The sequence below is a fragment of the Perissodus microlepis genome, chromosome 19 (assembly GCF_051167445.1).
Source record: "Perissodus microlepis isolate ML-2025 ecotype Zambia chromosome 19, ASM5116744v1, whole genome shotgun sequence".
Classification (NCBI taxonomy): Eukaryota; Metazoa; Chordata; class Actinopteri; order Cichliformes; family Cichlidae; genus Perissodus; species Perissodus microlepis.
This window is the reverse complement of record NC_140479.1, coordinates 12,853,662-12,869,168: the sequence shown is the minus strand read 5'-3', so window position 1 is coordinate 12,869,168 and position 15,507 is coordinate 12,853,662. Positions and strand designations below refer to the sequence as shown.

Sequence of the window (15,507 nt, the reverse complement as noted above, 5' to 3'; positions counted from 1 at the left end):
CTGTCTCTTCATCTTGTGAGTTATTGCTTTAAAAACACCGACCTGGGTTTTTAGCGTCCTCTCGCACTGCAGCTGCTTCTCAAATGCCTGCTTCATCTGGCTTATCTGCTGTTCCCAGTCCTTCGACTTCTCAGTTTCTGAAGAGAACAAAAAAAAAAAAAAAAAATTATGTACCCACACCAAAATATATAATTCTTGTAATAAACATTTAAATGTTCTAATTACCCTCTATTGCCTCCTTCAGTTTGTTGTTCAGTTCCTCCTTCTCATTGGCCAGATTGGCGACATCACTCGTCAGGGTCCTATTAGCTTCTTCCAGCTGCAATGGACAGCAAATATTTTCATATCTGCTCTTTTGTGGAACTATAAACTCAACCTAATCTCACACTATTTTCAGAGCATATTTATTGGGCTTGAGATGCACTGCATTTACACATCATGATACTTCCAGGACTGTGGCGAGTTATTCTATTTAACAGCCTTTAAACGTCTAACGATACAAAGACTTTCACCTCAACTCGCAAACTCAAAAACTCACAGAGCTGATGGTGATGTCCTTCTCGGAGAGCTCCTGGCGATGGCGAGCCATCATCTCCTTCAGTTCCAGCTCCTTCATTATCTTCTCCTTCTCGAGGTCGGAGTACTGCTCCTCAGCGATGGAGCGCGCCAGCTGCTCTGAGTCAGCCTTTGTCAGAGTGATCTCCAGCTGTGCTGCCAAAGAGTCCCTGAGAGGAATAAAAAGAAACGCAAGCCTGAGCAACCCACCACACAAACCACACGAGTCTCTTACTGGAGATAAATGAACCGAGCCTTACATTCATCATCACCGTTTTTCTGCTAATCATTTTTCGAAGATTAAAGTGGATGAATTTATTTCAAATTATATCTTCAAACTGAAAAACCTCTCACCTCTCCTCCTGCAGCTCGTGCAGAGACTGCTGCACTTCTTTGTAAAGTTTGTTCCTCTCCTCACATTCCTCCTTCAGCTCACGAACCTGGGTCTTATAGAGAGTCTGGAGAAAAGGTAACAGGTCAAATACGGCTCATACTTAATACATCAACAACAAAACTCTACATAACTCTTTAATGCAGAAATCTCCAATGGGAGGGCCAGAGAGGTGAGAAAGTTTCCTAACAACAAGCTGCTTCTCCTGACTGATAATGAACATGGTAAAGGAAAGAATCACTCAGGCTTCATGTTGCATACACACTTTGATACATACTGTTGACATTGTACAAAAACATTAGCTAATGGATGCCCATTGAAGACTTCACCATTATTTAGCTCTTGGAAATGCATAACATACATTAGCTACAGAAATAAAAGGAACCCTCTGATTTTAACAGCCTACGTTCCCATAGAATAAGACCATTTGTGCTACGGTTTATTTACTTTATTTTCTAAGTGCATTATGGAAAATACATTACTTGTTATCCTATATCATCTTTAAACATTACTAGATTATTACGCTTTAACTAGGAAATAACAGCAATGCATTACAATATGGGAAGATGTCACTCCAGTGTAATATAGCTGACTGTTATTTGACAGTATAGTCTGGAGCAGCCCCTGTAGCTCTACTCTATAAATATCAAAGCACCTCTATATTGTGGACGTAAGAATTGCTAGACCCCTACACACAACTGAAGCATTTAGTGAGTTGCCTTTACAATGAGTTAAGCTCCAGCTTGGACTTCAACTGTAGCGCTAAACAATTCAGAGCACCTGCAGTTATAGGCAGCAGAGTTGGAACGAGTCTCTGACTCACAGGCAGCTGAATATTTTAAAAACTGTCACAGCAGCGCCCTGATCAGGCTGAAAGGAGTGAAACACAACGTGGACACAGCAGGGAAAAGCTGTTTAGCCAGAAGGAGAGAGGGGACTATTCAGTAGCAAATCAATCAGCAGTTTTTGCCGCTCAGTCAGATGAATGAAACTATAAAAAGCCTAAAATGCCAAATGAAAGTGTCTTCATTTTCCATCCACATCTGTGATCAGATATCAGACTTACTGAGAAATACTGCTCAGCCTCTAACTGGTCTTGTAACTCCTTCATTTGTCCATCTGTGTCCTGTCTTTCTCTGTGAAAAGAAAAATGAGTCGATGATTCATAATCTGACCGCATAAGGAGCCTGCAGTGTGCCTGCTGGGAAAGTGTTACAACAAAATGAAACTTACTTGCGCAGCTCCTGGTTCTGCTTCTCCAAGCTGCGCTTAATATCCAGCAGGTGATTAGTTTCCTGCTTGAGCTGCTTCTCGGAGGTTTTCAGAGCACTGAGCTGCTGGTTTTGAGCCTTCAGGTCGTTCTGAGTCAGGTTACGCTTCTGGGTCTCCTGCTCGATCTTCAGTGTCAGGTTCTTCACCTGAAAGAACAAAATGAATTTAATAAAAGTTTTTTACTCGCATCAGCTCTTTTTTCATTATCCTTCTATCCAATTTATGGTTCAGATATGACACTCTTTACATTAGCTGCTGAAGTAGCTCCTGTTGGTGACATCTGTCAGCTAAACCCAAACTTCACTGGTCTCCTGTGCAGAACAGAAACGCTCACCTCCTCAGTAAGGTGATCCTTGTGTCTGCGCAGCTCGTCTAGCTTCTGCAGGGCCTGTTTGTTGTCACAGTCCATCATGCTGCTCTGCTTCTCCAGCTCCAGTATTCTGTTCTCCAGCCGCAGTTTGGCAGCTCGCTCCTCTGCCAGCTTCTGCTCTAACTCTGAATGAGAGTTATTCACTTATATTATTTAATTTCCCTTGTGAAAAGTTAAATCAATAAAATTTCTCATTCTGTACATCTTGTTGCAATCTGTGAACTCAGAGCTGTCGATTAGCCCCAAATTATATAGCTCGAACCCTGAACTCGGTACAAACTGTGAAAGAACAACCTCGTAGAAACAAAAGATCAGAGCCCTTACCCTTCGTGGACTCTGACTTGGCGCCCTCGATTGTGACCTTGATCTTGCTCTTGTCTGCCAGCATTGCTCTGGTGGCCTTATGAGAGGCCTCCTCCTGTTCCAGCTCCTGCTGCAGCACCTTCAGCTTGTAGGTCAAATCGATCTCCTTGTTGCTCTTCTCCTGTAGAAAACACACACAGAGATGTCACATCCAGAGCAAAATCTAGTCAGAAACTTTTACACCAAACGCTTTGAGACCAAGCCCAGAAAGTTGTGTCACTACATGGTGGTTCACATTTATATGTATATTCTAAGGAAGTGCAGTTAGAAATACTCAGTAAATCAATAAGTACAGTTTCTGAAACAGGTCAGTTTCAATAAATTAGGCCTTTCTTCTCCATTTCTCTAAGATATTTTAAAGTCAAAAAGCAGGCAGTTATGCAATTTTTAATATGAATCTATGAAAACAAAACAAAACAAATACTTTGTATTAATCTTCCCGTGTCGACTGGAGTTGTGATTAAAGGTTTGGCAGGCTTTTAAAATAATTATTTGGCCTGCAGTGGGCTTGAGTTTGAAAATAGCTGCTGTAAATCAATTATTTGTCACTTTAATCAAAACAAAAGACTTTCCCGATTGCTTTAATAAAATAATAATTTCTCACTGATGTCAAATGACCTGGAACAAACAGTCCAATCATGCTGTCCTCAAATCCAGATGCAGATGTTTCCAAAAACACTATGATACTACTTTTAACATAACTTTTACTTAATTTGGATCACACGTGAGGCTCAAGTCAAATTTCCAGGAACTGCATCTCAAAGCAAAAAATGTTTCCAGTCAGGATTTTGTGATTTACCTTCTCCAGATCAGTGAGTTTCTCTTGAAGCTGCCTCTTCTCAGTCTCAGCTTTGGATAAAGCCTGTTTCTGCTGACGGGCCTCCTCTTCCAGGCCAGAAATGCGTCCTGCAAGATAAGCCCGCGAGAGTCCTCAGAGTTACATTTCACGTACAGATCACATAAAGCTTAACCCAACAGCAAACTATGGCAAATGGTAAATGGCCTGTATTTGTATAGCGCTTTACTTGGTCCCTAAGGACCCTAAAGCCTATAAACTTACACAGTCGTCAAGAATCTTTATTTCCATTTTCAATACACCATTCCTGTCTCAACTTGTATACATAAGTCCTTTAATCCTTCTTAATGTCAATTTTATCCCCTCATTAAAGCTCAGTCTGAGGTTCGTCTGCTGTTTCTATTGTAATTTCAATTTTAGTTACTATTATTTTATTATTTGTCCTTTAATTTGTGTATTTATTTTCATGTTTTGAGTTTCTAATTTAGGTCTGGTTTGTTTATTCCAGGTTTACTTGTAAACTAGCATTGTTAATCCCCTGACCTCAACTAAAAAGCACTCCCTCTGATTTAAATGTACTTTACATATACAAGTTACTTGCCTGTTGTTCATATAATGACTCTGGTCAGCAAGCTCGGGGCAGCTCAGGGCAACTACCAAGAGTGTATGTTTAGTTGTTCCAACAGTGCCACAATGGGCTTATTTATACACACATATAAATCACGCAGTTACTTGTAGTAAGCAACGGAAGGCAATATTTATATTAATATAAATATTTACATAGTTCAAATGAATTTCAGCTCTTGGACCAACTAGAGGAAGCAGCTCATTATACTGTGCTGTGTTTTATTTGTAAATGCAACACTCAAGTCACTGCATCCGAAGACCTACAAACATTCATAAGGCAGAACTCATGGTTTGTGATGCACACGTCCTAATTAACGCAGTCAGATAAGAGATTTTATGTGACAGCTTAAGTAGCCCGAGAGCTGCTTTTATCAGATTATGGGTGAATTGTTAGCCTTTATGTAAGCACACTCCCTACAGTTACACAAATATTACAAACTGTCCAGGCGCACTGGAGCAAACAGGCCGCTTTGACCCTTCTGTCTCCAAAACATCAGCTATATTTGTTCAAGGTTTTATCTGACACCTCTGGACAAACTTATTTTTACTAATTCACATCAGCCTTTCTCAAACACACACAGTGTGACTGAACTGGGGTCAGAATCCATTCAGCAAACAGCACAGAGTTATTTAGTCCTGAAAAGCCTCTTGACTGCCCTCAGCATTTGGGTGGCACATTGCTGTTCCTCATCTAGCTGCCCCTTTATTAAACCTGCCATATAAGCTCCAAGGCAAGCAGGAGGAAAACAGAAACTGAACTTCTTTCAGAGGAATGTAATTACATTTCCACCTCATAAAAATACAGGTAAACATATCAGCAGCTACAGATGTGCCTAGAATTATAACATATACTGACATCCAACCTGAAATTCTGCACAAATCTATTCTTTTGGTTTTCTTTATGCTAAGGTGAGAACCAAGAACAGAGGTGCAGTTTCTTTTTCTGATAGCGAGACGAATTTTGTCAAATTTGGTGGAGCATGAGCGAAAAACTAATACAAGACATTTTGATGTAAAACTGCTAAACTGAGGATGCTCCAACTCCATATTAATTGGTTTAGTATTTTATAGGTTTGTAAAGAAGTGGGTTTCACTTTTTACAAACACCATTCTGTAAAATTTGTTTAGATACACCGATGAATACAACATTTAATATACAACATGTAATATTCCTGGTATCACTTTTATTAATTCAAATAATGCACATAAATGACCACTGTTTGCAGACTTGACAAAGAAATCTTCGTGCGCCGTTTCACCCACCCATCAGGTCAGTGATGGTTTCCGAGCCCTGGCTGTGCTCCCTCCTCTCCGTCTCTAGCGCAGCCTGCAGGCTGATGCATTCCTTCTCCAGACTCAGCTTGCTGCGCTCCAGCAGGCAGCATTTGTCCTGCAGCTCGCGCACGTTGGCCTCCAGCTGCTGCAGCTGCTTGCTGCTCTCAGTTTGGGCTTTGCGGAGCCTCGTCGCCGCCTCCGTCTCGGCCCGCAACAACGTGTTGGCTTCTTCCAGCTAAGAGAAGAACACGTACACAAATCACACCAATATTTTCCCTTTAAAGGACTCAGAGCCCAAGAAGGTGACTTGACAAGATCACAGTGATCTTTTCAGTCTGGCTGGACATCAAATATTAGCTTTTACTTTCAGCTGTTGTGATTGTTAATGTATTTGGTTTTACGTCTATTCAAGGCTTTATATGTTATATGCTTGTAATCTGATGTCACAGAGCTCATCGTCCATGCTGACCATCCACCCCCCCCCCCCCCCCCCAACCTCACCAAACATACATCAAGGTAGGTAACCGACCTGTTTCTGGAGGTGAATGTTCTTCTCATTGGAAATGTGCGAGTTTTGGTTTCGCTTCTTCATGTCATCCAGCTGGTCTCTGAGGCTGTTGACTGCACAGATCCCAAGAACCAAGACAACAATTATTATGATGAAGTGTGTTTCAAGAAGTAAAATCACAATTTAAAACTTCATATATAAACTGTGCAAATGAAATATGGAAACAGAATTTTTAGTTTGGTTTAATAAAGGCGCTGGAACCAAAAGTTATACAATATGAATATTACAAAGAAAGCCAGAGCACAGAAGAGAGTAGACCTGATGTGTTTGTGTCACAGTGTCTTTGTCCAGGTGATGGCAGTATTACCCACTTTATCTCAGTAAAGTCACCATGAATTTATATCATTGCAAAGCCAAAAGAAAACGTAAGAAGTTTCTGACTTTACACAAGAAGAGGGGGGGGTTGATTTTTACTGGATTTCTGTGTTCATTTTATTCTCTTGCTTTAATGCATCACTGCTGTCAAGTTTGAATCTATTTCTTAAAGCAAATGCATTTAATCAGCCTCATTTTTCTCACTCATGATAGAAGTATTATAATGTTTTGTCTTTTCAGTTCATGTAATCGATCACCTTGAACAAAGCTAACCTGCATGAAGGATGTTACACAAATAAACCGAGAATGTGTGCCGCTGTATTTTTTTTTTTTTTACTTAAAAGCTAGTTAAAAAGCTTTAAAAATTGTCTCTTAAGAGAAATGTCTCTTACTAGAAAATATATTTTTCTGTGAAATGTAATAATTTCCAGTTGATAACTTCCTGTACAAAAGAAGTAAATCGCTTCAGCTCTGCTGCAGAATCCACAGTGTGTCTCGTGTCACCTTCGTTCTCCAGACAGCGCTTCCTGTCGGCCTCGCTCTCAGCCTTGCGGTGGCTCTCCAGGCTTTTGTGCTGCAGCAGAGCCTTCTCCCTCTCCAGCTGCCTCAGACTCGACTCCAGGTTCTTTCTGCTGCTCACCTAAAAATCAATCATAAACGCCTTTGTTCAACATCTCCTGCGGGGATGGTTTCATGCTACTGTGATTCCATAATTCACTTGAGAAATTATTCACCAGAATCCAAATGGGCCTCAACACAAATTCAATCACAATAGACATTTTAATGTGGCCGTTAGAATTCAGCAGGCGCTCCAGCTGAACCTCCCTGGATACGAGACGCTGGTATTCAACCGGAAAGTGGACAAGTGTGGATAATAAGAATCATTATTCTGGCTCAAATAATAGTTTTTGGGAAACGCCCATTAAAATGTGTGAGGAAGAAAGAACTTCTAAAATCCCAGAGGGGTCATGTCCCAGCAGATATTGACGCCGGACAGACACAGAAATATTCAGGTAATTGGATGTTCCCTGTGATTAACTGACCTCTTCCTCAAGTTCTTTGGAGAGCTTTTCCAGACGAGCGGTGGCGGCCCTGCAGAAAAATACAAATGTTTAAAAATAATAATTTGGCCACCGTGCATAAGCAAATAAGTGGAGCATCAGCTAACTAGGCCTCTTAGTTAGCTAGTTTAGTGTTTTCTGTTAATTTATGTTGTAAATTTATGTTGCATGTAGCACCTTGGTCCTGGAGGAACGTTGTTTCGCTTCACTGTGTACTAACTGTATATGGTTGAAGTGACAATAAAGCCAACTTGACTTGACATGATGCAGCTCTTATTCCTGATACAATGTTCCCTACAGATCACCAACCTGTATTTTTGCTCTAGATCATCTTTGACTTGCTTGTCATTATTCATCTGCATCTCTAGGTGGCGAAGTTTCTTCTGCAGTGCTGCTGACTAAGAAGAGAAAGAAAGAAAGACTTCCAATTTATGCGCTATACACTAAAGTCACAATTTAACACACACAGGGTAAGAAGACATGTAACATCAATAGCTAGCTAGACTTTGCAGTGACACGCACACTGTCTGAGCACTGGCAGAACCCCTGATGTTCCTTTATAGGAACTATCGGCCTTTATAGGGCCGATAATTTAAAAAATTAAAAAGTCAAGAAAAGACGACAGAAACACCCTTCAACCATGTTTTGAATGTTGTCGTCCTTGGTCAAAATAGCACAGAAACAATTTTCATGGTTAATGGTGTAAAGTTTTTAGGGGCAGTCTTTTAGGACTATAAACATTTTTACAATCAGAAGTATCACAACAACCTTAAACCACCACATTAGTCACTTAAAGGTCAGTATTGAAATACAGGTTACTATACCTTTAATCACCTACATTTAGGCAACTGATTAGAAACAAAGCGAAAGTAAAACATAGGGTTTGTTTTGTTCCTCGTAATGGGGGCAGTCTTTTAGGACTGAAGTCAATAAAAGTTCTTCAGATTAGCGTTCGGCTCAGCCATTTATACTGAAAGCTGCTTAAGTCTCTGTGTGCGGCTGAGAACACTGAAATTCTAACAAAGTACAAATAAATCATGGGATCAGGGAAGAAATCCCCCTGTGAGTCATTTCCATCATAATCCTTGATGTCTTACAATGTGAAGCTGATCACAATGTCAACAGGCCTTTTCTGTGTGGTCATGTAAACTGATACCAGACTTATTTCCTGAGGAGCTCGGTCCGGTATTAATGCAGTCGCTAAAGGTGCACCTGGCAGTTACTGTGTGTGGGAGTCAAAGTACTTACCTCCCCTTTTGAATTCTCATGAGCCACTGAGTTGTTGGAAGCATTTAATAACCTGAAGGAGGAAATGAATAAAATCAGCCCAAGGTCAAGGACACTAGAGCCAAAAATAAATCTATAAATTGTCTTCATGGAACCACGGAGGTCCCTTAAAATCATGGGAAATGAAGAGAATGGGATGATTTACTGGTCTTCTTTGAAGTAGGTGAAGCCAACAAAGGGTAACTGATTGCCGACAAATGCCTTAGGTGTGGGGAAGGTTTCTACATCGCCTTTGTCGTCTTCTATCTCATCAAAGTTGCTGGTGTCTATGTCACTGCTCAGCTCTGGGACCACAGGGGCAACCGCTGAGGCGAGAGAGAGATAAAGAGAGAGACAGGAAAAAGGTGAGAGTGAATTGGTGGAAAAAGGAAGCACTGTGTAAAAATATGTCAGTCTAATAAATCATTTTAATATGCTCTCTGATCCAGCTGCTGTTCTGAAGGAATTCCTGCTAAAGTTTTAGATTAAAGAAGATCAAGATTAAAGAAAAGGTTTGCAGGTGCTGTTATGCTGAATTATATTTCATTTAAATTTAATTTGGATATTTTTTAATGTTGTTTGATTGATAAAAACTGTGAGTTGAGGGTGTGACCGTTTTTGGCTTCTGAAGTAGTAAATTTAAGACATCTCACAGGACAACAACAACAACAAAAAAATTACTCATCTGCAGGAGCTGCGTTCTATATTTGGTCACAAATTCTGACTTTCTCCTGAATTACACTTAGGAATGATAATTTTGTATGCTTGATGCATTTCTGGCAGGTATGGCCAAAGAAAGACAGCATCTGCTGTGCCCAAAAGGGATATCCACAAGGTAAACAACTCAGAGGTGTTACTCTGCACACAGAGTAAAGTGGAAGGAAAGGTGAAATTTGATTTTAGATGTAGGAGAACAAACAAAAGCATTGTGCAGAATTTAAATGTAATGGTTTTTGAAATTGTTTTGGAAAGTGCACGATGGGCTTTGCTGGAAGCTGAGCACTCATCTACAGTATATTCTACGTTCATTTCTACTGTTCTTCAATTTAGTAGTGGAAAATCCACTTGCTCTTATTTTGAAAGTTCAGTCGCTGTTAACCATCTAGCCTCTCACTTCCCAACGGCCGGCACGCTGGCCAGTTCATTGTCATGGCAGCCCTTGATGTAATTAAGCTGCTTTTTCTTGCAGACAGACAGACTCAAACTCAACAGTCTTGGACTTGCTGCTGGGGACAGCAGTCCTCCTGCTCTGGACATCTGCAGCGAGCCAGAACCTGCAGGAAGTGGAGGTCTAGCTCTGCTCTGCACAAGTACTTTGCAAATAAAAATACCTATGTGATCTGCACATGCACTTACCCAACCACCAAACACATGGTGCTAAACGAAATACACTTCATATTGAGAAAAAACCAAAACATGTATCATAATGAATGATCATAGGTAGCAGAACAAAGGTTGTATACTAACTGTCTCTGATGGTGTCAAAGGTCCACTGGTCATTTTTGAAGAAAGGATGTCGCTTGATTTCCTCCACGCCGTTTCTGCCTAATCGCACCTCCCTCAAAACAAAAGCAGACAATGAGTTGATTGAATTGGACCTTTGTCCTTAGTTAGAGGTGACTGGGAATAAATCAACTAAGTCATACAAACCTTTATAACCTCAAATATTAAGAGACAAACACACAGATAAGCGTAAGTGTGCTGTTGTATCAACATATTATGTAATCTAAGTATTGCCACACAAAAAAAGAAACCTTGTGCTTACGTCTGGGACCAGCATGAAGAAACTACAGCTTAGATATATATATAAAAAACATCCCCATGAAAGACAAAGTGGTTTGTGGGTTGACAGACAGATGGAGATGGACAGTTGTGTATAAGAGGAAGAGTTTGAGAGATAACATAAGAGTGCTATTGAGGTTCCCCCTGTTACTCTCTGCAAGAAAATATACAGGTGCATTTTCCAAAATGTCAAACCCCCTGACATCTTCTTCTTGTAAGATCATACCTGTCAGTCAGGAAGGCACAGATGATATTCTTGGCATTGTTGGAGATCTCCACATCATCTGGAAAATTGAGGGAGTTCTTGTGGTCCATGATTTTACTGTATGTTCCCACCAAAGAGTCGGCGTAGAACGGCGTGTCACCTAAAAGTGAGCAAGCAACACTGAAATAAATTGAGAGACATAAACATCAACACATACGAGTTAAATTATTTTATGAAATGTTCACCGACCGACGAGCAACTCGTAAATGAAGACCCCTACGGACCACCAGTCGCATTCTCTCCCATAATAGCCATCTCCTCCCTGGGATTTTAGCACTTCTGGCGAGATGTAGTCTGGAGTCCCAACAGCTGTGTCACAGTGCACCATGCCGGTCTGCAACATAAATCCAGAGATCATTATATGTTTAGTACCCTACAGGTATGGTTTGATTTATATGGGCATAAGCTAAAGCAGAGTGTTGATCCAAACTTAAGAGACTACTAAAAACTAACCCTTCCAGGTGAAGGCAGAAGCAGAGCTCACTGTAACAGCTTAGTTATTAAAGTGGACTTGTTATATTTTTATTCTTGGACTACACTAGAGTAGCTAAATCAAGCCATTTTAACTCCTTCCCCTCTCTCTTTAAGCCAACTTTCTTCAGCCAAAGAAACAGTTTGGACAGCAGGGGGTCCCTGAGATGATCACATAAAAATATTGTTTTTCACAGACATCATAGAGAGCAAAGAGAAGAAAAAAAAACTGCTGAAGCTAAACATTTATAGCAATCCAAAGTCTGAAGTTTAGCTTTATTTCTTCTCTTTGGATTTTTTATTAGTGTTTTATATATAAAGCTTTTGCACTCTCACAATACAAAGCCCTCAACTATGCGTCTATAGCACTTTGACTGTCTTTTTATTATAAACTGTATTATTATTATTATTCATTATCCTACTCCAAGTGTCAGCACAGCATCTATCCATCTCATACACTGACATCAGTATTTTCAAGCATTTTAATGATGATAATCTACCACTGCAACACCACATTAAAAAGAGAAGTCATCAACAGCTCCTCTTTGAAATAAAGTATGGGCCTAAAAAAGTAAACCAAAACAAAACAAAATAAATCCAACTCTTATCTTTGCCAAAATAGTCTGTTGTAATATACTGGTTTATGCACAAAAAAGCCATTTATTAACTGGGCTTCACCACATCATTATAAGCATCTCAGAATCATTAAATATAAAAAAGCTGCACCAAATGCAGTCCTGGGCCTTTTACGGCTTCACCCACGGAGCCACATGTGAGAACAAAAATGTTCAATGCAGTCGCAGCGGACTTTAACCTGCCAGCTCTCTGAGCAAAGCTGCTGTAATGTCTCCACTTAAGAAAAGGGAAGGTAATAGTATAATGGAGCAGAAAGTGAGCTTCATTTGTGCTGTCTGACGCACGCCCCATCCAGGTACCCTTGTAGTTACACTACTGAGTCGTTACTTGTTTCCATCATATGCAATATGGCTCAGGCCATATCTAGAGGTTACTTGTATAAACTGAAGCATTTCTAGTTTGGCATTTCTTGTGTTTGTAACCTGGTAGGAAACTCTGCTGGCAGCAGAGACTCAGGTTTTACACTTTTACTCACCGAGTCCATTTTCATGCAAGTGCCAAAGTCAGCCAGCTTCAGGTGTCCGAGTCTGTCCAGCAGCATGTTGTCTGGCTTCACGTCGCGGTGAATGAAGCCCATGGAGTGAATGGCGTCCAGGGCCATCACCACCTCCGCTGTGTAGAACTTGGCCCACTTCTCCGGTACATCATAGGTGCTGGTGAGGTTAACCAGGTCGCCTCCTGGCATGTACTCCATCACCATGTAGAGGTAGTGGTCATCTTGGAAGGCAGAGCACAACTAAAAACAATTTTGAGGTTTAATAAATTAACATATAAAACACATACTTTGCAGAAAATGTATTTCTTTGTTCTAAGTAAAACACAGGAGTAATCCAACTGGCAACACGTTCCCAGTGAATATTCCAATTAATGCACACGAAAGCTTTTTAAAAGCTGATCAGCAACTTAAATGCTATACCTGCACAACCCAGGGACTGTTGGAAAAAGCCATGATATCTCTCTCTTCCCAGAAGAATGCTGAGTCTGAGCGCTTTATCATCTCAAATTTGCTGAGCAGCTTCATTGCGTAGACCTTCTGTGAGGCTTTATGTCTGACCTGAACAACAGGAAGATAAAGTTTAGAGATTCTCCAAAGTCTAATCTTACTCTATGAGAAATGTTTGATGAAATGTACAAGAACAGATAAAATTACAATCACAACAGATCATTCATGAGTACATGTGCCGCTTTCAGATTACAATACAATTAATGTAGACTTTTTTTTTTTTTTTTTTTAATTCCCAGAGTGCATGCTTAGTTGTGGTTTGTAGAGTTTTCAAAAGTAAAATGGGGGCAGAGGCCTCAAGTATCAGGTTTCTCTTGTGGAACCGGCTCATTGTGTGAGTTCAGGATACAGGCATGCCCTCTACTTTAAAGACTCAGCTTTCCTTTTTGATAAAGCTTATGTGTAGGGCTGCATCATGTGACCCTGAAACATCCTTTGGTTATGCTGATATAGGCTCAAGCTGTAGAGGGAACCCATTGCCTCTCCGTGTATTCATATGACACCACTACAGAGTGTTTTTGGTTGTTGGTTCTAAGTGTTCATCTTTTCACCATCCACTCTCCCTTCAGCATAAGCAGCTGAGGTAGATGACTGGTTTACGGTGTCAGTTTGCACAGCAAACTTCGTCATGCAGAGAAAAGGATTATGGAAATGAACAGGCATTTAAAAAGCTCTTTTCTGATCTTACTAACCACTCAAAGTCTTTTAGAATACAAGCCACAATTAACTGCACATTCATGCACTTCGAGCACTTGTATCTGCCTCACATCCACAGCCAATGTAGAATCACAAATAAACATAACATGTACTTCTTTGGACTGTGGGAGGAAGCCAGGGTACTTGAGGTAATAGGCTAAGGGAGAACATTCAAACTCCACACAGAACTATTCAACTATGCAGGAGATTCAAACCATGAACATTCATGCTGTGAGGTAACAGTGCTAACCATGACTGTGGCAATACAAGCAGTAGATACTTTTGACATGCACTTCTCCAAAGTTAGAATCGTTTTGATGGTATGATGGATCCTTGATGGAGGACTATACCACTTGTTTGTTTTTATAGTTGCTTTGTAAAAGCAACTATAAAAACAAAAACAGTGTTACCTGTTCATATGATCAGTACTTACCAGTTGCACTTCACCAAATGCTCCTCGGCCAATCACTTTAACTCTGTCAAAGTCTTCAGACTTCATCTGCAGATCTCGAATCTGGCCAATGACTTTCTCATCTGAAGCAAAAGTTTATTGACAGGACAGAGGAAATGAACGTGCATTAGTGTTGTAAATACAAAGCAATTATTTAAGTGAACATCCTCTATATATTTATCCATCCATTTTCTACTGCTTATCCAGGTAATGTTCCAACAATTTAAGCTGAGATGCTCAGGCTTCCCAGAAGACATATATAGCCACGGTTTTATCACCCATTGATTCACATAATGACTGATCCATAAAATGCTAGACCCTGTGAAGTATATCCAGTTTTACTATTCTCTGTCTAACGAGTTTCATAGACAATAGTACTCTAATGAGTACTAGAATTTACAAAATGAACATAATCTTATGTTAAATAACTTTTGAAAGTAGCAATCAAGAACAAACTCATTAGGAAGGCATTTATTGATTAATACAGCAAAGAGGCAGTATTTTATACTGAACCTTTTATATAAAGTGATGATTTGACTGGTTTTGATAATCAGCCTTTTCTGAATAATTGAGCTGTTCACCTTCTAGATAATCATCTCTCATTAAGCTACTCACATCTGTTTAAGAAGGTCTCAATGTTTTTGTTCTTTCGTAGTGCAGGGTAGCCCAAGTCTAAGACCAGCGCATTCATGGAGTCCTGCAAAGAAAGAGAAAAAAAACCCAAAATATTAATAATAAGCTCTAAGAGATATATGAAAAAAAAAAAACTCCACAACACAGTGGAAATGCTTTGCAGGAAGGTGTTATGAAACCACAATGACACTGCACTGTTAAATAAATCAAAATCAACAAATGTACAGCAAAGGCACTAATGTGCTTTGAAGCAGTTCGAGGGGGTCACATGATTATCTGGAGGATTAACAATGGGATTCAGGATACGGTGGCATGCTGTCTGTCCTTCCTCCCCTCAGCAACAGCATTTTCAAACTTGTCACCTCTATGGAAACATTAGTCACAGTGCTGTTGCAAAACAAATCAAGCCATCATAAACGGCGCATGGATGGTAAAAGGCTGCGTCACACAGCAAGTCACTGTGTTTTTGCATGAAATGAGACAAGTAGTCATGAGCTGCCAGGAAGTCTGTTGTTTGCATCAGCACTGATTTTTCACACATGATGCAGATGATGTGACGTGTGAGCTCTCACAGATTAGGTGTCAAAACAAAAAGTGCATTCAAAATTTCCATAATTTGCCATTTACCAGTTTTTTTTCTTTTTCTTACTGAGATATAAGTCATTTGGCTGCACTTATTTTAAGGAAGTATGAACTATAAAAGAAAATGTG

General features: G+C 40.1%; 1 protein-coding gene across 3 annotated transcripts in view; it reads right to left on the bottom strand.

Moving 5' to 3' along the window:
* Positions 1-15,507, bottom strand: part of rock2a (rho-associated, coiled-coil containing protein kinase 2a) — a 46,552-nt gene that overhangs the window by 9,485 nt on the left and 21,560 nt on the right. For all 3 annotated transcript variants that reach the window (XM_084914004.1, XM_084914005.1, XM_084914003.1), the window contains exons 2-24: positions 14,779-14,860; positions 14,146-14,246; positions 12,930-13,067; positions 12,489-12,749; positions 11,096-11,240; positions 10,868-11,006; positions 10,327-10,418; positions 9,026-9,185; positions 8,842-8,893; positions 7,903-7,991; positions 7,576-7,624; positions 7,037-7,172; positions 6,179-6,270; positions 5,638-5,884; positions 3,751-3,857; positions 2,913-3,072; positions 2,553-2,713; positions 2,180-2,364; positions 2,013-2,082; positions 910-1,013; positions 539-725; positions 226-319; positions 43-137 (exon numbers count right to left, since the gene is read on the bottom strand). In XM_084914004.1, coding sequence (XP_084770130.1) covers positions 43-137; positions 226-319; positions 539-725; positions 910-1,013; positions 2,013-2,082; positions 2,180-2,364; positions 2,553-2,713; positions 2,913-3,072; positions 3,751-3,857; positions 5,638-5,884; positions 6,179-6,270; positions 7,037-7,172; positions 7,576-7,624; positions 7,903-7,991; positions 8,842-8,893; positions 9,026-9,185; positions 10,327-10,418; positions 10,868-11,006; positions 11,096-11,240; positions 12,489-12,749; positions 12,930-13,067; positions 14,146-14,246; positions 14,779-14,860 — 2,946 coding nt within the window. The remainder of the gene's footprint in view (positions 1-42; positions 138-225; positions 320-538; positions 726-909; positions 1,014-2,012; positions 2,083-2,179; positions 2,365-2,552; positions 2,714-2,912; positions 3,073-3,750; positions 3,858-5,637; positions 5,885-6,178; positions 6,271-7,036; positions 7,173-7,575; positions 7,625-7,902; positions 7,992-8,841; positions 8,894-9,025; positions 9,186-10,326; positions 10,419-10,867; positions 11,007-11,095; positions 11,241-12,488; positions 12,750-12,929; positions 13,068-14,145; positions 14,247-14,778; positions 14,861-15,507) is intronic.